The 20648-nt window shown below is 50.1% G+C and overlaps 1 protein-coding gene across 2 annotated transcripts; it reads left to right on the forward strand.

Annotated features, from left to right (window-relative positions):
- The first annotated feature begins 11430 nt into the window (after window positions 1–11430).
- Chi3l1 (chitinase 3 like 1) lies at window positions 11431–19601 on the forward strand. 2 transcript variants are annotated; one of them, XM_052736996.1, is made up of 10 exons: window positions 11431–11558; window positions 12068–12097; window positions 12860–13061; window positions 13517–13573; window positions 14778–14928; window positions 15985–16106; window positions 17360–17483; window positions 17988–18170; window positions 18679–18795; window positions 19000–19601. In XM_052736996.1, the coding sequence occupies exons 1-10, from the start codon at window positions 11540–11542 to the stop codon at window positions 19138–19140; spliced, it is 1146 nt and encodes a 381-aa protein (XP_052592956.1). In that variant the 5' UTR covers window positions 11431–11539; the 3' UTR covers window positions 19141–19601. The 2 variants fall into 2 exon arrangements, with proteins under 2 accessions (XP_052592956.1, XP_052592955.1); XM_052736995.1 differs by lacking the exon at window positions 11431–11558 and adding an exon at window positions 11619–11834.
- Window positions 19602–20648: the final 1047 nt, after the last annotated feature.

Consider the following 20648-nt stretch of genomic DNA (forward strand, 5'->3'; position numbering starts at 1 on the left):
CTCAATAACTCAAACCACCACACCAACTACAAAGCTCAACTTTCCCAAAGTCCTCTTCTAGGAAAGATAGCATTCACACACCCTGGGAGTCGGGATGCAGGCTTCTTGGGGCCGCCATCATTCTCCCTACCCGTATCTTTTTAATATAGAGCCCCTCCCCCAAACCCATGCACTCCACAAGCTCTGGAGAGCATCTTCTTACCTCATCTCAGGTCAGAGGGCCTGGTCTTAATGGTCCCAAGGATAGAGGGTCTATAGACGCCTGGTTTTGTGTTGAAGGTCCTTGAAGGGAGTTCTCGCTGATGTCTGACTTGCTTCTTGGTTGCAGGGAGAGAACGCCATGCGTCTCTTTCTGTGTGCACGTCCAATTCAGTGGCTAGTAGAGGAGCCACGGGACCTTCTGAACTGGAGGCGGTGAGAACAGCACAGAAGAGCAGGAGTCAAGGTGGCGGCGGAAGTAAGAGGGGAACTACCGGAAGTATCTACTGTGCGTGAACTCTTCCGGCCGGTAGCTCTTTCCCTTGTGTTATCCTGGAGCAAGTGAGGCTCAAAGAGGCTGAGTGATGCCCCTAAGTCTTCAAACAGCGGGGCTGAATGGGAGTATAGGGTTTTTCCACTCTATCGATGCACAGCGGGGTTGGGGTCCCTAAAGCCCTGACTATGTATAACCGGCATTTCTCTCCTGGCTGGGCTGTCTTGCCAGTCCACCCTCGTTTGTTGAGACAGGGTCTCCAACTGACCTTAGTCAGTCCTGCCAGGCTGAACCCCAGGGGTCCTCCTGTCTCCACCTCCCCAGAGCCCCTGCATCCGACTTTTTCACATTGGTTCTAGGGACTAAACTCCAGTCCTAAACGTTTGTGCAGCAAGCCCTTTACCAGCTGAGCCATCTCCTCAGCCCCGATGCGTATTTTTAAGTTTGTTTGTAACTATTCATGGTCTTTAAACACTTACAGGTTCATATCTTGTTTTATCTTCTGACAGTTCAGATTTTTCTTACCATGCCCTTATTCATTCTCCTTATCTAGAACAATAAAACTGTGAGATGTCTTTTGCAAAAAACATAAAAACAAAACAACAACAACAAAAAACTACTTATAGATATTTGGGAGTCATTTTATTTTGGTGTACTGGGAATGGAACCCAGGACAGGGAGCATTCTACCGATGAACTGTACTCCAAGCCTCTATAGGTTTTTCAGATCACCACGGATAGCATAAATTGTCTTTTACCTTACAAAAGAGGAAATAGTAAATTATTATTCTGGACCTGGAGAGACGGTTCAGAAGTTAAGAGTATTGGACACTCTTGCAGACAACCCCGATTCTATTCCTAGTATCCATGTGGTGATTCACAACCAGTTCCAGGGAATCCAGTCCCTCATCTGGCCTCAGTGGGCACCAGGCACACATGTAGTACACATAATATGTGCAGGGAAAAGGTATATACATAAAATAAAAGATCAATAAAATCTTTAAAAACAGTTATGCTTGGTATTTGTCAAATGATTGGTTACAGCAGCATAATTATGAGATCAATCTTAGTTATTCCTACTTGTCAAGAAGAAACATTAGTTTTATTAAGTTTTTATAAATACAATGTATTAATTTAAATAATTCAACAATTCTACTGTAAACAGCCATACATCTTTCTTTGAAATGAAACATTCTGACATCCAGCTATAAAGACTGACACCAAAAAATGTCAATACACTCACTTAGTTTGAAATATGGGGGCCGAAGAGATTGCTCAGGGGGTAAAGCTCACTGAAGACCTGAGTTTGAGCCACAGAGCCTACACGGAAGAAAGTGAGAACTAACTTCTGCAAGTTGTCCTCCATCCCCCATGTATGCTCTGTGTATGCTCATGCCCCCACTCACTCAATAAATAATGTCTAAGTGTTATTTTTAAAAATCTGTCTGGAGGTTTAAGAAACACGCTCAGCCACTTCTGACTTTCTGGCCGGGATGGTTGCTGCTGCGGTCACTCTGACATGAACAGGCTGCATGGTAAACCTCACCGAGACTCTCCCTCCTCTACCCCTGTTGCTCAACCAGATCGGTCTAACCCTGCCATACACAGACAACAGCTCCTTTTTCACTCCATCTATAAAGGTCCCAGCCACAAACTGAGGTCAGGAAGAAATAACAAAAGAGCATTAGTAAAGAACCTACCTTGGCTGGGCACGGTAAGTGAGCATTTATCTGTAATCCCATCACTGGGGAGACTGAGGCAGGAGAATGGTGAGTTTGAGTTGGAGCAGAGCTACATAAAGAAACTCTTGGTCAACAAAGCAAAAGAAAAAAACCAAATCAAACCTGGGGTCTTGACTGTTGACACTGCAGGATCATGTGGCTATGAAGGCAGGCTCCTCCACAAACTCTAGACCTGCCAGACTGAACCAAGTGGCCAACCAGAACCTCTCGAGTCATTTTGGTCTAGATTCTAGAACAGAGGTCAGCAGACCACGGCTCTCAGGACAACCCTGCATAGTTATCAGCGAAGTTTGACTGGAGCACAGCTGTGTTTCTAGGGGCGCTATTATCCAAGGCCACTTTCCTGCCATACGGACAGAACTGAGCAGAAAACAGATTAAAAAGCACCTAGCATTGGAGGAGCTGGACACCTAGCCCAATGTCAGAGAAGAAAAGGAAGTGCCCAGGACTGAATGAATGAATGAACGGACTTTATTATGATTAGTATTTGTTCATTTGTTTGTCTGAGATACAGTTTCACTCTGGACCAGGCTGGCCTGGAACTCACAGAGCTCTGCCTGCCTCTGCCTCCCAAGCGCTGGGATTAAAAGTGTGTGCCACAATGCCCAGCTTCATTTTTTGTTTTAGTTGACACAGGTAGATTCCTTGCTGTTTAATCCATTCTCATAGTCCTTTACCAGGTTATACCTACACAAATTGAGACACGGCATTCTTTTTTCTTAAATGACATATTTTACCTAATACAATATATTCACAAGACTGACATTTCGATCTAAAAATGATTAGCATTTCTTTTGTTCTATCTTCAAAACAGAATTTATTTTTTTATACTTGCAGCACATTGTAGCGACCTTTGCCTTTTGTCTCAACTGAACTTTAAATTTTCAAAAGGAAATAATAATTCCACGAAAGATCTTAACATACATTTTTTTTTTTTTTTTTGCCAGATGGGCCTTGAACTCTCCATGAACCTCAGACCCTCCCTGTACTCAGGATGCTCCTGCCTCAGCTTTTGAAGGGCTATTAATATAGAGTCGAAGATAATATGTCATCAGGACAATTGAAGAAGAACAGTTCTGTAAATTCAACGGCATTAACTGATTGGCTCTGTCTGCGAAACCATAACAATGGCCAAAGAGTAAGCCTTTGGAAGTTTGCTCACTTTTCATGGCCAGATATTCTTATAAATCCGAGGGGGGAAACATAACCAAATTAATCATTATGGATGTCTAAATGGAATTGATGTTTACGGTTACATAGGTTATTTATATAGGTTCAATAAGAGTCTGCCATTATTTGCTACTGTAATGTAATTGGATATTGACGATGCCAAAAAATTCTATTTAATTAAATGTGTGTTAAAGAAAAAAAAGCCAATGGTATTTGTTAAAGAATGGCAAAGCAGGCTTTATTTGGGACCGTTGTTACAGGTACAGGGACCGTGGCAACAGGATCCTGGGGTCAGAGAGAGACTGGACTCAGTGCCATACCATATGGGCACGTGGCGACTGAGAGCTGGGTGGTTGGTGTGAATAAATACCCGACAGAAAGCAGCTGAGGAAAGAAGGGTTTTGTTTTCGTGTGTAGTTTAGGAGGGGGCTGTCCATCATGGTGGGGAAGACATAGTGGAGTTGCTGACCGGCAGGAGCGTGCAGTTGGGACTCCCCATCTTGGCTGACCAGGAAGCAGAGAGCAGGGAGTGCTGGCACTCAGCTGGACACACACACACACACACACACACACACACACACACACACACACACACACTTTTAAAAAGATTTAAAAAAAAAAAAAAAAAAAGCATGAGCACCCAGAGCACCCAGCCCTGCTTTGCTTCTGAGATCAAATGAGCTTGAGAGGATCCAGGGCAGAGTGGCTATAGACTCTTTTCCCTCCTTTTTATGCACTTTGGGACCCCAGTCCACACCATAGTGCTAGCCATGTTCAGAGTGAGTCTTCTCTCTGCAGTTAAGGTCCTGGAGAAACACCATCACAGACATACCCAGAGGTGTGTCTCCTAGGTGGTTCCAAAGTCAGTCAAGTTGACAATGACAATGAACCATCACTATAGCAGGGGATAGGGGGATGGGCTCTAAACCAACAGGGTGACCAGACACCATCTGGGTGATGCTGGAGGATCAGGAAAGAAATCAGCTATCAAGAGTGATCAGATATGGAGGGCTGAGTTCTTACCACGCAGCTCTTTACTTCACTACACCTAGATGCTACACTGACGTGTACGGAAACACACAGATGATGGGCCTCAGAAAAGGTTGAGAGATGTGGCTAAAGCTTGGTCAGCAAAGCAGACCGACCACAGAATAAGCTCACTGCTAAGAAACAAAGGCTGGTGTGGGGTCAGTGGGGTAGTTCAGTGGCACAGTGCTTCCGGGGCCCTGGGGTCAACCCCAGCACTGCCAAAGAGGAGGAGAAGACGGGAGGGAAGGAGAGGGGGAGGAGCTACCCCTGGCTGTGGAAATGACGCCCATGAGGTTTTTCTAGAAAATGCTCTTTTGGCTTTATGAGTTAGAAATTCCCAGCTTCACAGGTTATAAATAATTTCATTTCCCAGCAGGCCAAGAATATTAACAAATATGGGTATCTTAGAGAAAATTGTGCCAATAAAGATGCCTCATAATTACTTTGCCCACAGAAGCCATTCAAGGCTCCAGGGCGCTACAGAGCCTAGGCCAAAAGCTCGCTGAAAAGCTTCAGCAATGGGGTCTAGTTTTCCCGGCACTACAGGAAGAAAGTGTGTGTGTCTGCCCACAGCCCCCTTATGCCAATGGAGGTACATTACAGCCCAGTAAACAATATTAATTTAATGATTCTGAATCAGAAAACTGTGAAGTATTGTATAGAACCCAGTTCATACCTCAGGGGCAAAAAGTGACCCCGAGAAGGGAAAACCCTGTACTTTGTTTCATTCAGTAAGTAGCGTTGTGGGTGGAGAGAATCTTAGCTGAGGAAAAACCCTAAATAACCCCGCTAGCTGATGCTTCCAGACCCCAAACTATTAAGCTTTCACTATTTCCCATAAATGTGCCTCTTCAGCCAAACCAACTTTACCCTGTTTTCTCTAGGCTGCCACGTGAAGCCGCGCTTCACTGTGCAGAGCCTATACGAACATTCTGGCCCGGCACGAAACCAGTGGGGTCATCCTTCCCTTCTTTGGCCTGACTTTGCAGTTAACCACTCTGTGTTTCTGAAGGTTGATTCCTTTCTTATTTTCATAAGTAATCGTTTCCGTCTGCTGGAGCCTTTGACCATACATACCTCCATATATACGGTTCCCAGCCCGGCATCAGTTTCAACTCCTGCCAACAGAGGCTCGCCTGGAGGACAAGGCCTGCCTGTGAGAAAAAGGACTCCCCACTCCTCAGCCATTCACCATGACTGCCCCCAGGCAAGAAGGATCCCAGCAATTCTGCCTGAATGGCCACCCAGGGTTTCCAGGAACTTGTTGTCTGAGAGGTGGCCATGTCCACCCACAGGCTCTCATGCCTGCCTCTAGCCCTGCCCTCCACGTCGTAATCTGTCTTGACAGCCTGTTCCTGCCCAGGGTTTTGCCATTTCAACTACTACATACTCCCCTCCTCCTTTTCCTTCTTTTCATTTGACCTTCTGTATTCGGGACAAGTGACTCCTTCTAAGCTGTATCCCCATCCCCCTTTTCAACTTTTTATGCTGAGACAGGCTCTCTCTACGTTATTCAGGCTGGGCTTGAACTTGGGGTGTAGCCCAGGCTAGCCCTGAGCTCCTGAGAAGCTGTGATCACAGGCCTACACGGCTAGACTTGGCCATAGGTTTTTCCTCTTGTCAAGGCAATACCTCTGCCTGGTTCTGATGGGGGAACGTCTTTCTGTAGGCTGCGCATATGTGTTTCTCTGATTGGTTGATAAATAAAGCCGTTTGGCTTATGGCAAGGCAACTTAGAGGCAGGTGGGAAATTCAAAGGGAGAGACAGGAAGAAGGCGAGGGAGATGCCAGCAAGCTGCCCAAGGAGCAACATGTAATGGGACGCAGGTAAAGCCACAGAACATGTGGCGATACACAGATTAATCGTTATGGGCTAATTTAAGATATAGAGCTAGCTCGCTAGCTAAAAGCTTTTGAGCCATGGCCATGCAGTTATAATTAATGTAAGTCTCTGTGTGTTTACTTGGGGGATGCGAGTGGGAGAGATTTGTCCTGACTGCCGGCCGGGACACAGGAAATCTTCCAGCTACATGGTTCCTTCCCTCTTCAGTATATATCCCATTTGCTCAGGAACCCTGATCACCATTCCCTCTTAATAAGGTCTCCCACCCTCAGGGAGGATTGTCTCATTCAACTTGTCACACACGTAATGCAAGACATTTGTTTTCTTCCTTGGGCATCTATCACTTTTGCTGGCCTCTGTACTTCACAAGAACAGACACTGACTGTTCCCAGTCTCTACCACCAACCACAATGCCAGGTATCCAGCATGTTCTGAGTAAGCACTGATTGGATGAGTCAATGAATGACCACTGGAGCATGGAGGCTAGAAAGATCTGATGGGGGAAACAAAGTCAGGACACTGTGGGTTTTTGTGGTACCTCCTGAGCCAGCCATCCACAGGTGTCCAGAACTGATGAGCGGCATGAAAGTTTGAGAACACTCGATTTCAAACTTAAAATAGATTTTCGAGTGGTGTGTCCTTTGGGGATCACACATTTGCTTCTCTGGCCATTCCATACAAGCTACACTAAGCAGCCACTGGGCATCGGCACTCAGGTGGGTACACAGGAGGATGAGCGGCCATATCCTTCACAGTCTAGCCCGGGACTTGGACATCATAAAAGCTCAGACACATACTGCAGTTATAACCAGGTCAGGGATTGGGGAGAGTGACACAGAGTAGTCGGTCAGGCCCAGTGAGCTCCACCCTTCCTCTAGCTTCTGCCTTTCCTGGAGACAAGGAGCCCACAGAAATGAGGAGGATAAGGAGGATAGACTAGCCAAAGATGGGCAGTACTGGGCAGCATTTCTGGTGCACTTTGCACTGTGCACACATTTTCCACAGAGGCATGGCTAGTGGTTTCCGGCTCCCTTCACTGATGCTGCTACAGTGCACAGCGTATTTGCTGGGCATTTCAAAAGGATAATGTCTCCCTCCAGGGTCAAGCGCTTACTGCTACTTCTAAAAGATCTAAGTTCCTTAAATGAGGGTTTCTTCTGTGGTAATGCAACCCATGCCTACACCCCAGCACCCCCAGGCTGCCACCGCATCAGGCTTGGGTTCCCAGTGGAAGTCATTCAAACATGAAGTTCATGCTGCTTGCTGTCCCTGGGTGATAAAAAGCACATTAGCCTTGTCCTAATTAGTCTTAAATGCCAACTTGACACAGCCTACCTGAGAAGAGAGTCTCATCGAGGGATTTCCCAGAGCAGACTGGCCTGTGAGTGTGACTGTAGGGGATTATCCCAACTCTTAATTGATTAGGCACGCCTGGCCCTCTGTGGGCAGCACTAATTCTGGGAAGATGGTTCTGGTCTACAGTAAAAGAGCCAGCAAGCACAGGCCAGTGAGTCAACAAACAACATTCCTCCATCATTACCATTTTGTTTCAGGTTCCTGCTGGAATTCCGGTCCTGACTTCCCTCAGTGACGGAGGCTGAAATACACCGCCCGCCCCCCCCCCCCCACCGCCATATTGCTTTAGTAGCAGTGCTTGTCACAGCAATAAAAAGGATGCTAGAGCAATCTCTGACATAGAGTCCATGGACTGTAGCTCCTGAGCATGTCATAAAATCTCCAGCCTTTCATGCCTATTCCATATGGCATATGCAAAGGCCCTGTGGTGGGAGAGAGGCTAAGCACAAAGCTCTGAAAGAAGGTGCTGGAAGGGGTTTACTGAGTGGAACGGGGTGTGAGATGAACTAGGAGGTGTTAAGCCATGGACCCCAAGTAAGTAAGTGCTGCTGAGGTAGCCCCTTGGGAGGGCAGTGTGACAATGGAATACATGGCATTAATAAACTGAGTTCAAGGGCTCACAGGACTAGAAGGCTTTCAGCAATACAAACCCATGAGAGAACTTCTAACAAAGGAAAAGATGAAAACAGACAGCATTTTCTTCATATCCTGCGCCCTGTTGAACTACTCTGCACTGTCTTCATCAGAAATGGAAGGAAGTCTTCCTCACAGTGCCTCAAACAAACAGGAGACACACCTCAATGGCTACCATTGCTGTCAATCATCTTTGGTTCAAAAGAAGCCTGTCACCTTAAAGAAACCTGTAGTGAACTTTGCCACTCAAGAGTCTAATTCAGGACCGGCCTTCTTGTGTGGTTATTTACAGCAAAGAGCTAGAAGATTTGGGGTGGGGGTGGGGGGCACTGAGAGGGTCCTCAAGGGAAGGCTGGGAATCTATTCTGGATAACATCTAAGGCAGATAGGGGGAGGCCTACCTCTCCCTGGGGTGTTGGGCAAATGTTAAGCACTGTTAAAGCACCTTTAATAATCTTAAAACCACTCTTTGTGTTAGGGATTAATTTCTTATTGTAAGTACTCCTCCTAATGCTAATTCTCCTGTAAATAAGCAAAGATATTCAAGACAGACAGACGGGAGGGGTATGGTAGTACTTTAATCCCAGCTCTCCTGAGGCAAAGGCAGGAGGGTCTCTGTAAGTTCAAGGCCAGGCTGGTCCACACAGTAAGTCCCAGGACAGCCAGGGCCACACAGTGAAATCGTATACAAACAAAGAAATAAGAAAGCTAGTCTACCCTTTTGCTAGCATCAGCCATTCTGGATCCTTCACGGGCGCCTTGATGAACGTGCACAGTGATCCCAGTTGATTGTTTGGCCTCCTGGAGGCCCAGTGTCAGCCAGGGCTGTTTCAAACAGTTTGTATCAGACCTTTTTGCCTTGGTAAACTCTAGGTGACCCATCAACCCTCTCCACCTCTTCAAGCACTTCCCCTCCCTGGCCTAGCTGAAGGAATAATGTTTTTAGTGACTCCTCAAATTCCCATTGCCTGTGAGGTGTGCTGTGATTGGTCCAAACAGAGGTCTCTGCTTATGTTCAGGAGTTGGCTGGGGGCATCCCGCTGTACTGCCTCTCACTGTTGTAACTTGAGGCCCGGGAAAGCCTTCCCTTGAGAGTTCTTTTCTTATCTACTTATCTACTGGGCTGAGCTGGTGGTACAAGAAAAAACACAGCCAAGACAGCAGGGCGGCAGAAACGGGGCAGCCCAGGGGCGGCAGCGGCAGCAGCAGCAGGCAAGCCCATGAGGTGGGAAGGCAGTTTGCTGCTCACCAGAAGAAGAGGAGATAAGAAAACCAGCAAGCGGCTGACCGCCTGACAGCCGGAGAAAAGACGGTTAAATAGCGTGAGAGAGTGGCCAGGGCAGCGAAGGGCGGTGGTGGAGATAGGGGAGGTGGAGGGCTGGGAGATGGAGAGCAGTCGAGACCCAGAGAAAGGACGAGAAGATGCTGCAAGCCCTGGTCCCTGGAAGAGCTCCAAAGAGCTGCGAAGTCTCTAGAGTCAAGGCTCTCAGCTCCCCAAGACCAGTAAGTGAAACACTAGCTGCTGTCCACAGCTGAGGAACCTTGGTGCCCAGACCTGCCAGGAAGGTGGGGTGCTGGCCACTGCTGCTGCTGCCAAAGGCTAAGGAACCCATATTTCCTGGGTCAGCACAAGGGCTGTAACACCTGCAGAGCCCCTGTCCTGGAGTCTAGAAGGTTCCACCTGCTGCTTTTCCCGATCGCTGCCACCTCGGCTTCTCTAATGCAGAGGAGCCCCCGAGGCAGCTGAAGCCCAGCACTGGAAGGACTGCTTGCCTACCAAGGGTTTCTACGGGCAGAGCCAGAGGATCTGAGAGAGCCGAGTGGTGACGTCATCACTGCCTAGGGGAGCTATTAAAAAAAAAACAAAAACAAAATGAGAGGACTCGATTGGGAAGCTCTCCCTCTAATCCATTCTGGTCCCCGAGTCCTGAACTTTTCACTCACTATCTACTAGTTGTATGTTATATATGATCTGCTAAGGACGGAATTATCCTGGATCTTTGTCCCCACAACAACAACAAATGTCCATAAACAGAGACCAGAGCTCACGGAGTTTCCTTGAGAAGTATCTTTGTTTGCTTTGCTCTGGCTGGGTTTTTTGTTTTGTTTTGTTTTGTTTGCAGCCATCAGGTCTTTTGAGTTTTGTGAGGGTTTTTTTCTTTGTTTTTTTGCTGTGGCTGTTGTTGTTTAGGTGAACATGGCAGTGTACACCAGCCCTCGGGGGACTAAAGCAGGAGGGCTCTAAGTTTGAGGCCAGCCTGAGCTACATCTTGACATCTGATTTTTTTAAAATAATTTTTATTTCATGTGCATTCATGTTTTTCCTGAATGTATGTCTGTGTGAAGGTCTCAGACCCACTTGAAACTGGCATTACATGCAATTATGCCATGCCATGTGGGTGCTGGGAATTGAACCTGGGTCCTCTGGAAGAGCAGCCAGTGCTCTTAACCATTGAACCATCTCTCTAGCCCCGACATCTTGACTCTTGTCTTGGAAAGACAACAGTGGAAAATGAAATGCCTTTTGTAGGTGCAGAGGGCGGAAGCCAGGGCCACGCAGGGCAGAAAGCCAGGGCCACGCAGGGCGGAAGCCAGGGCCACGCAGGGCAGAGCCCTTGCTTCACCTAAGCTCTTCTTTCGTTAAGCCCCTGGAAGCCACTGTAGGATTCAGAGTGAAGATGCCTCATTGAGTTTGGGTTTCAGAAGCATCACCGAGAGGAGAGGCAATATTGTTCTGAGAGCCTGCAGCCGCCGCTCCCGAGAGAACCCACCACTGGCCATTACTGCCCCCATGTTTACCCTGCGTCTCTCCACCACAGCCTTTGGCTTACCCCAGAGCCTTTCTCGATCTTCTGCACTGGCGTTCAAAACAGGGGGAGGCAGCCTTAGGGCTCAGAGCCTTCTCAGGAATTTCTCTCTCCTGTCCCAATTTCCCAGATTCAATAACCAGCGATTGCTAAAAGGGGGGATTTAGGAGCCCTCCCCAGCTCCCAAGGCTCTCAGGTCTTTACTCAGACTCCAGCCAAGTATGCACACAGCCAGGAACCAGAGAAAATCTGAGGGGAGGCCAGGCAATATAATGGTGGCCTTGTTTGGGTACCATGGCTTACATAACCCAATTGTGCCTGCTTCAGCCTGGCCGAGGGCCTGGATGGAGGGCTGGAGCCACAGACAGGAACTACCAGGGAAGCTGGGAGTGTACTGGCAAGAAGCAAGTGGTCGGGAGAGAAGAAACGGCAGGAAGGTTTTGGACATGTGACTGTCACACCCAGGGAGGCCCTGGATCATCACCCTCATGAGCCTTCAGCTGTCAGGTCCTGTAAGACCTGGCCCAAGGCTTTCAAAACTCCAGGGTTTCCCAATCCTCCTCTAGTGGCTGTCCGCCTCCACTGGCCAGCAATTGGGTTTACACACGGCTCAGTTCCTGTCAGGAGATTTGTTTGTGGGGTGTGGGGAAGTGGAGTGGGATGGGTATAAGAAGGAAGTGTGAAGCCTGGGGAAGAGACCCTGTTTAGAAAGCTGGGTACCGGGAGAAGCCACCATGCCCAGCTCTGCTGAAGCCAGGATGGGTGTGAGGGTGGCGCTGACAGGTCTCTGGGATGGGTCAGGTGGGACTGTGGATTTTCAGGCTTTAGGGCTCAGACTGCCCGAAGAGCTACTGCACAGTGGGCCAGCCTCCTACTGCAGGAGAGGGGTGGGGGACAGGAGGAAGAAAAGGAGGAGGGCAGCGGGTGGTAAGGCCTCCCCCTGCCTGGGGATGGGGCAGGAGGAAGAGCAGCCACCCCTCCCCTGCCACCAGGTCTGACCCTGGATTTCCCTACAGGCTTTGCGGTCCTGATGCTGCTCCAGTGCTGTGAGTACCCACCCCCAGCCCCTCCTGAAGGAGGTCTTAGCACAAAAGTATGCTCCTCGGGTTTCTTCTACGGCCCACAGGTTTTGGGAATACTTGTTAAGCCAAGGTGATGGGAATATGTATATGTATGTTTCAGTCTCCACTCTTCCATTTATTCGAACTTTTTCTAAACAACCAACTTTAAAGGGCCCAGATCCAGTGAAGACGTCTACAGACTGCCCTAGGCAACAGCTATCAGGATCCACAGGCCTGAGTGAGGCCCACTGTTTTCCTTCCATGGCCAAGTGGCTACAAGGGATTTCATTTACAGTAAGAGGAATTCAAATTAGAACAAAGGAAGAACTTCCTAGCCCCTGTGAATAATGAGCCCCAGCTTGGGGACTGCCATTCTGGACAGGTTACCAGGTAGGATCACTCCCACCTAGAGACAGAGAAGAGACCCACAAAGCTACTCTTTAATCAAAGACCCCACTGTAGGGCCGGGCCTGCAGGCAGGGCGTCTTTTGACACTGGCTGGCACAGCCAGGCCTCTGTCCTTTTTGGAAGCCACTGCCTCCAGGAAGTCCTCAGTCCTTGGACTGAGTCACACCATTCTCAGCTTGCATCAGGCAGGGGAGGCTGGGCCAGCTCCTTTCCTTTAAGATTTTTTTCATTTTGCTCAAGCATTCTGGTCCCCCATACCCCGTACCCCCCCCCCCCCGCCCCCGGTCCATACCTCCACACCACATTGGTGCTCAGTCCCAACCCAGATTTCTCCTTCAGGCTCTTCATACAAGCTGGTCTGCTACTACACCAACTGGTCCCAGTATCGGGAAGGCGACGGGAGCTGCTTCCCGGATGCCATCGACCACTTCCTCTGCACCCACATCATCTACAGCTTTGCCAACATCAGCAACAATGAGATCGACACATGGGAGTGGAATGATGTGACACTCTATGGCACGCTGAACGCACTTAAAACCAGGTGGGGTCCCAAGCTGACCGGGAGAGGAGAGGAGGGACAGGTAGCTGGGCTGGTCCTCGAGCAGGACATCTTGGTGCAGGAGAGCAGTGATCCAAGGATCCTCCTGGGGGAGGGTTGCCAGGGGGCCTTGGCTCCTGTGGGAAGATGTCCTGGGTGGGTAAGGTGTTGGGATGGGGATAAGGGCCCAGGAAGCATCACTGAGAGCTCAGGGAAGGAGTGTCTCTCATCCCCACAGCAGCTCTGTGGAGCATGGTGCCACTTGTGAGCCCCTTTTACCTCTCATTACCCGTTGTGAGAACCTCCGAGTCACCACCATGGAGCCCGTGTCTGCTGGCACCAATGTCAGGGGCAGGCTCCTAACCCTGTCTCCCTGCAAGCAAGAACTCTTCTATGGGCTGCAGATACGGGGTCTGCGGCGTCACCATGGCTTGACTGCACCCCTCCTCTCCCCACAGAAACCCCAACCTGAAGACCCTCCTGTCTGTTGGAGGATGGAACTTTGGCTCACAAAGGTAGGACTCCTTGCTGGGGCAGGACGGAGCAGAGTCCAGGCTTGATGTTGAGGGTTATGGTTGCTCCAGACAAGCAGGGCACAGAAGCCTCAGAGCTGGTGGCCTTATATGTATTTGAAAAACCTGGGCCAGAGACGGAGAGGGACTCAGCAAAAAAAGAAAAAAGAAAAAGAAAAAAAATCATGAAATGTGTATTTGTTTCCTGCAATGCTTTTTTTTTTTTTTTTTTTTTCTAAGTTGCCGGGCTTGCCTCAAACTTACTATGTAGTCCAGGCTACCCTCAAACTTTGGATAATTCTCCTGCCTCAATCCCTAAGTGCTGGGATGGTAGGCACGTGCCAGTGTGCCTAGTGATGGTTTTAAAAAAAACGATAAAGCGGCGCCGGTTACGGTGCAGCAAGGTCATGAGCCACGACAAAACCCAGTATCAGAGCTTTATTAGGAGGTGGGGGGCGGCAGAAGACCCAGGCCTGGGGGAGATGCACGTGTAGATAGCAGAGGAAAGAGAACAGAATAGAGAGTGGGGTGGGGTCTGTGTCCGGCTCTTTAAGGATTCTTGTGCACATGCACGTGCACAGGCAGGCTTAGGGAGCTACACCACACATGCGCAGATTACCACACAGCTCGAGTAGCACGCAATCACCAGCGCGCATTGATGACGCAAGACGCAATACTCCTTACAGTCATGCAGCTGGAGTGCAGCAGAATCCCAACACCTAGCTCTTGCAAAACTCCTTTTACTACATCTCAGGCATGAAAACAACTTCCAAGTTACGGCCACGAAGGCTGAGAGGGGCGGGAAGGAAGCAATGGGGATGGAGAGGGTTGAGACTGTTAAAGGGGCCTTGGAGTCATCAGATCAGAACCAGGGCAGTGAGGGGGCTGGAAGACCACCAGGACCCTTCCCTGTTATTATGTCCACCACAGCACCAGGTGTTACAGTTACTACCCCATTTTACAGGCAGGGTCATGTGACTCAGGTTGCAACCTGCTCAAAATGGCAGGCCAGTCTGGGACACTAGGAATGTCTGGCCCCTAAGCACATACCTACCGTTCTAAGTTCCCAAATTGGGTGCTGTCCCCAGAAGGCTCTCCTAGATCTGACACTTCAGGTCCGCTGCTCCCAAGCCCTGGAAATCCCACTATAGGGACAGGGTCCCCGGCATATGAGTGCCAAGCTCATTCTGTGGTGGTTTTGTTCTAGATTTTCCAGGATTGCCTCCAACTCTCAGAGACGCAGGACTTTCGTCCAATCGGTTGCCCCATTTCTGCGGGCCCATGGCTTTGATGGGCTGGATCTCGCCTGGCTTTACCCTGGCCCAAGAGACAAGCAACATCTCACCACCCTGATCAAGGTGCTTGGCATAGGGCAGAGGAGTGGAGAGCATCAGCATGTGGGCTAGTGAAGCTCTCTTCACCCAAGAACTTCCCAGGGATGAGCAGAAGGGCTTCAGCAAGGAAGACAGACATGTTAGAACCACCGTGGGGAGTGGGGGCGGAGTCCTAAGAGGCCAAAGCCCATAGCTGAGCAGGGAGCCACTCTACCTATCGACCACCTAGTGAGGTATCCGTTGTCTAATGTTCAATCCCAAACTGATGCCCCCAGCTACCCGACATGCACCTGTACACAGCTCAATCTGAGGGCCAAATATCTCCAGTGTTCCGAGGCTGAGAGATGGTGTAAACAAATCATCTGCAGTACCATGGTGAATCCCTTTAACCTTGTAATTTCATGTAAAACAAAATGCAGACTGCGAGGCACATGTCTTCCAAGGTCATATGGTGGCACCTCCAGGACAGGGAGCCATTAAGTGCTGATGGGTGTACATAGGTTTTGAGGATGATATTGGTCCGAACCATATTTGTGTATGTGTGTGTGTGTGTGTGTGTGTGTGTGTGTGTGTGTGTGTGTGTGTGTGTGTAGGTGAATGTGCATGTGTAGGGGTGCATTCACATGTATGTAAAATATGTGTGGAGGCCAAACTCAGGTGTCATCAAGCACTATCCACCATGTTTTGTTCTTCTGAGATAAGGGTTCTCCTTGGCCTGGGACTACCAAATAGAGTCGGCTGGCTGGCCAGTGAACCCCAGGGGTCTGCCTGACTCCACTTCCCCAGTATGGGGGTTACAAGCAAGCACCACTACGCCTAGTTTTTTATTCTTTTCATGTGGGTTCTGGGGGTCAAACTCGGCTCCTCATACTTTACAGACTAAGCTATTTCCCCAGCTCTCAAATCATATTTTAGCAAAAAGCACGGGGTGTCCTGAGGATGGGGCTGTGGCAGACCACTCACTCTGCCTGATCACAGCAGGTGGGGAAGGTCAGCAAGATACTCGGGACCTTGGTCTCCCCTCATCAGCCTCTCCCGGGCACCTGACCCCTTTTGCTTCTCTGCTTGCCTCCCACCCAGGAACTAAAGGCCGAATTCACAAAGGAAGTCCAACCAGGGACAGAGAAACTCCTGCTCAGCGCAGCTGTGTCAGCAGGGAAGGTGGCCCTGGACAGTGGCTACGACATCGCCCAGATATCCCAGTGAGTCTTCTGCCCTAGCAGTACCTCAGGAACCTCTACAGGCAACACTCTTTTTCCCACCCTGCCCTAGCATCCTGTGAAGACTCGGGAGTTCCAAAACATTGATATATGAATGTTGGCAAGTCTCTCCCCTCCCCATGACTCAGTTTCCCAATTGTTAAATGGGTCACAATGAGCCCTATTCTTCCTTTTTCACTTGGGATGTTGTTGGCCAAGAGAGAGAGTGGCTGCGAATGAATTTAGAAAGAGGTAGTAGAAAGAGTTCTACAGTGTGTGGCAGACACTCCAGGGCGCTCTCTCCTCGCTGAGTTCAGCAGAGTGCCAGATCCGGGAGAGACAACCAACAGCAAGAAAAAAAAAAAAAAAAAAAAAAAGCCGGGCCGTGGTGGCGCACGCCTTTAATCCCAGCACTCGGGAGGCAGAGCCAGGCGGATCTCTGTGAGTTCGAGGCCAGCCTGGGCTACCAAGTGAGTTCCAGGAAAAGGCGCAAAGCTACACAGAGAAACCCTGTCTCGAAAAACCAAAAAAAAAAAAAAAACCCACTGTGTGTCAGAGTGCAGAGGAGGCCGCTCCCTTTCCTGTCATCTAGCCCTTCCTCCTTACATGTGAGTTTCAACAGCCGTCAGCCATGCAGCATCTCTCCCAAGGGCACAGGCAAGTCACGGGAAACCCAGGAGGAAGGAGCAAGGATCTCAATCTCCTTTATATAGTTATATATATAGGGATGTAGTTAGTCCCATGTTTTAAACATCCCGTGGGAAAGAGGTGGTGTGCCTGTCTGTTCTCACCTACTGCCTTCCGCCTACAGCCCTTCTCCGTAGGGCTATGGAGCACTCCCTCCCCATAAGTGAAGGCAGGCTGAGGCAGCCTTTGATGCTGCTCCTTCCACACTAGGCTGTCCATGGCACTTTTAACCGGCTTTTGCCAAAACAAGCATGCCAAGAGTAGAGGCTGAGGTGAAGCTGGGAACAGTTCCTATGTGTATGCTTGTGCATGCATGTGCATGCATGTGTGCCTGTGCGCATGTGTGTGTGTGTGTGTGTATGTGCGTGCGTGCGTGTGTGCCCAGAGCCCACACATGGGAGTGGTTCTGGAGAAGTGGGCTAGCAGTTGGCACGGCAGTCTCTGAAGCTACTGGCTTTGGGTCAATGCCCTGTTTCTCAGATGCCTGCTCCCCACAGCCTGCTGGCCCTTGGCTGTGAAGTCAAGAACATTTCTAACTTCCCACCTCACCTCCAACTCCTTTTTCTCAGACACCTGGATTTCATTAGTCTCATGACCTACGATTTCCACGGAGTCTGGCGCCAAACCGCAGGACATCACAGCCCCCTCTTCCGAGGCCAAAAGGACACTGGTTCTGACAGATTCAGCAATGTGGTGGGTTCTGGGAAGGAATGTATATGGGAGGGAGTCGCAAAGCCCTGCCACCTGCTGGTGCCCATACAGCCACCCTTCTCTTTCTTCAGTACTTTCCTTGCAAGATAGGTTATGAAAGCCATTTCACAGTCCGGGAAACTGAGGAAAGTCTTGCTGGGCAGGCTGAGTGAAGGCAAGAGGGGGCAGAGGGGAGAGAGGTTGGGGACTTAGAGGTCCGGGTCTCAGCCTGTCATTTACTCGCTGCGTAACCCGAGCTACCAGCCAACTTCTGTGCCTGTCACACATTAATAATCCCTTCTTATGCCTACAAGGAGCTTTTCAAGAACAAACCTTTAAAAGTCATTTTTTCAAACCGGCGTTATCGGCTCCCAGAGGGATGGGGATTCCCAGTTGCACCTTGTAACTGTCACCGCGCCCGGCAAGGCAGCAATATTAATTGTGCAGCCCCATCCGCACACCACCCAGCCCAGCTAACCGTTCCTGCTATCTGTGCCTTACCCCCAGGACTATGCTGTGGGGTACATGCTGAGGCTGGGAGCCCCGGCCAGCAAGCTAGTGATGGGAATCCCAACCTTTGGAAAGAGCTTCACGCTGGCATCTTCTGAGACGCGGGTGGGAGCGCCAATCTCGGGGCCAGGATTACCAGGCCGGTTCACCAAGGAGGAAGGGACCCTTGCCTACTATGAGGTAGGTAATGATGTTGCTTCGCAGGCTGCCCCAGGGAAGAGGGGCCTCCCTCACCACACACACTTTCTCCCTTGGGAATAAAAACATGCTTGTTTGCCCTAGCATTCCTTAGGACGACAACAGGGGAGTTTAAGTCTTTTATTCCTGAAAGCCTCCAGCAGGCACCAAGCTCCTAGAATATTCCTCTTGGCCTCAGACCTGGGTCTTCAGGAAAAGCAATGGTCAAGATTCTCTGTGGGTGTGGGCCTCTGATGCTCCAAGTGGTCTGAGGCCAGCCCTGGGTACCAGCTCACATTCCTCACACCCCTGTTTAAGATGGAGGAGGCAGTCAGATCTCCAAAGCCCTCAGGCTATAGCAGCTCAACTCTGGGACATTTGCATCTGTTTTTCATAAATTTGCATGAAGCCTGCAGCCCATGGCCTCAGGAGAGCGAGGCTACAGACCGAAGGATGGCTTCTGGTGACCTGACAAGCCTCCCACACCACCCCCACCCTGTTCTCTACTCAGATCTGTGATTTCCTCAAAGGAGCTGCAATACAAAGAATCCTTGGCCAGCAGGTTCCCTATGCTACCAAGGGCAACCAGTGGGTGGGGTACGATGACCAGGAGAGTGTCAAAAACAAGGTAGGTTTCCCTGGAAGCTACATCCCAGGACAAAGAAGGTGTGGGGGGGATGGGGAAGGGGCGTTCCAAACAGCTAGACTTGCTCTCCTGCACTAGGGCTGAACTTGGGTGTGTATGGGTCCTTTGGGGATAGGCCACAGAGCCCAGTTCCCCGACACCTCACCCAGAGAACCAACCCTACCTGCTCTGGACCTCCTCCACCAGGTGCAGTACCTGAAAAGCAAGCAGCTGGCAGGAGCCATGGTGTGGGCGCTGGATTTGGATGACTTCCGGGGCTCCTTCTGTGGGCAGAACCTACGCTTCCCGCTCACCAATGCCATCAAGGAGGCACTTGCTATGGCTTAGCGCTTCCTCTCCCACGTGACCCACGCCCTCTGGCCACTTGCACTGCTATGTCCCCCAGCTGGGCCTCAGGTTCCCTCCCTTGCAGGGGCCACAGCACTGAGATTTGGGCTCAGCCCTGGTGAACAGAGAGCCTGGCAGGACAGTGGGGTTGATCGAGAGAGTCGAAGTGTGAGGTCAGGTTCAGTACATCTCTGCTGAGGAATGGAAATTCTCAGACTCTAAGCCCAGCACAAGGGAGTTTCTTCAACTCCCTTTCCTTCAGCTCTCCTGACCCAAGGACACCATTTTGGCAAGTTATACCATCAAGCAGGCAAGCATCTTACAAGATGCCGTGGCCATACTAATTATACCCTCTGCAAAGCCTGACTTGAAACCTTCTCTTACGAACATAATCGTGTCTCTATCCCACTTCCCTTTCCTAATTCCGCAGCTGCCCAATAAAGCACAAGAGCTTAACAGTGTCTCTGTCTCGCTTTGGTCCAGTCTCTATGGGTCCATGGGACCATGGTACCCACCTCCCCCATCTTTTCCGGATTCCTCTCTCTGAGACTTGGGAATCAGAGTGGACAGTGAGGTCTTGATGCCCTGTGCTGGGCCCTCTGGGCCCTCAGGAGCCTCAGTGGGAGGTGGTGTCCTCAGACTGCGTGGAAACGGTCGGCTTTACCTAAGCGTGGGTGACAGCAATCCAGACACTCAAGCCATGGTCTTGCTGACTCCCCAAAGTAAGCTCCTATGGAAAGAGACTGTTGCCCAACCTTTCTTCTGACCCTCTAAAGGTGGTGAGGGACAACCACAGGATGCAGTTAGAAAGCTTAGGGACCCAGAACACTAAGGCCTGAAAGAAAGGCAGTGCCGTTTCAGGCCCCCTCCCTGCCGTGCAGGACTGGGGGGGTCTCTCCGGACCCTTGAGAGTTGGCCTTCCAGCCTCATACTCCTAAGTGTCCCACCGTTCATTATCTTAAAGGCAGTCCACCCAAGTGCTGGACTGAAAGCTGTCAGCAGTCCAGTGTCCTTGTCCCCAGCTCTGTCCTTGAGCTCACTCCCCCTTCACACTACTCCCAAGCTCTTGAAGAGATCAAAGCTTCCTTGCCCAAGCTGGCCTGAGACAGCAGGTGAGGAGAATGGAAGACATTGGTTCCGAAGACAAGCCAGTTTTCCAGCCTTTGCGGGGAGGGGACGCTCTCACCAGGGTCTTGGGAACTTCCAGGAGCCCGGACATGACTTTATTCAGGGAACCTGGATAGGCTGTATTCTAAACCGACTGGGATTCTATCTGTGGGTTCTTTGATGTTTGGATTATCCGACTTGGGATAATCATTATCTGGCTGGATGTCGGGGACTCTGCATTGAGGCGTAGAGAAGCCAATAGCAATCTGTTGCCCTGAAATCTGAACCAGCTGGAGCCGGGCACATGCGGCTGTTTCCAAGGTTACCACTCTGCTAAAAGCAAGGTGCTTGGCCAGGGTCTTAGAGATAGAGGATACCTGGCATTTTGTGCTGCCTAGTGG

This window comes from Peromyscus californicus, unplaced genomic scaffold, assembly GCF_007827085.1.
Source record: "Peromyscus californicus insignis strain IS unplaced genomic scaffold, ASM782708v3 Scaffold_14__1_contigs__length_90479793_seg_2, whole genome shotgun sequence".
Taxonomy (NCBI): domain Eukaryota; kingdom Metazoa; phylum Chordata; class Mammalia; order Rodentia; family Cricetidae; genus Peromyscus; species Peromyscus californicus.

Bases quoted from the DNA above. Each gene is read 5' to 3' on its own strand.
- Chi3l1 (XM_052736995.1), top strand. From the start codon at position 11,786: ATGCCCAGCTCTGCTGAAGCCAGGATGGGTGTGAGGGTGGCGCTGACA. The intron at 13,574-14,777 runs GTAGGACTCCTT...GTTTTGTTCTAG, and splicing joins TGGAACTTTGGCTCACAAAG to ATTTTCCAGGATTGCCTCCA. The intron at 14,929-15,984 runs GTGCTTGGCATA...CCTCCCACCCAG, and splicing joins ATCTCACCACCCTGATCAAG to GAACTAAAGGCCGAATTCAC.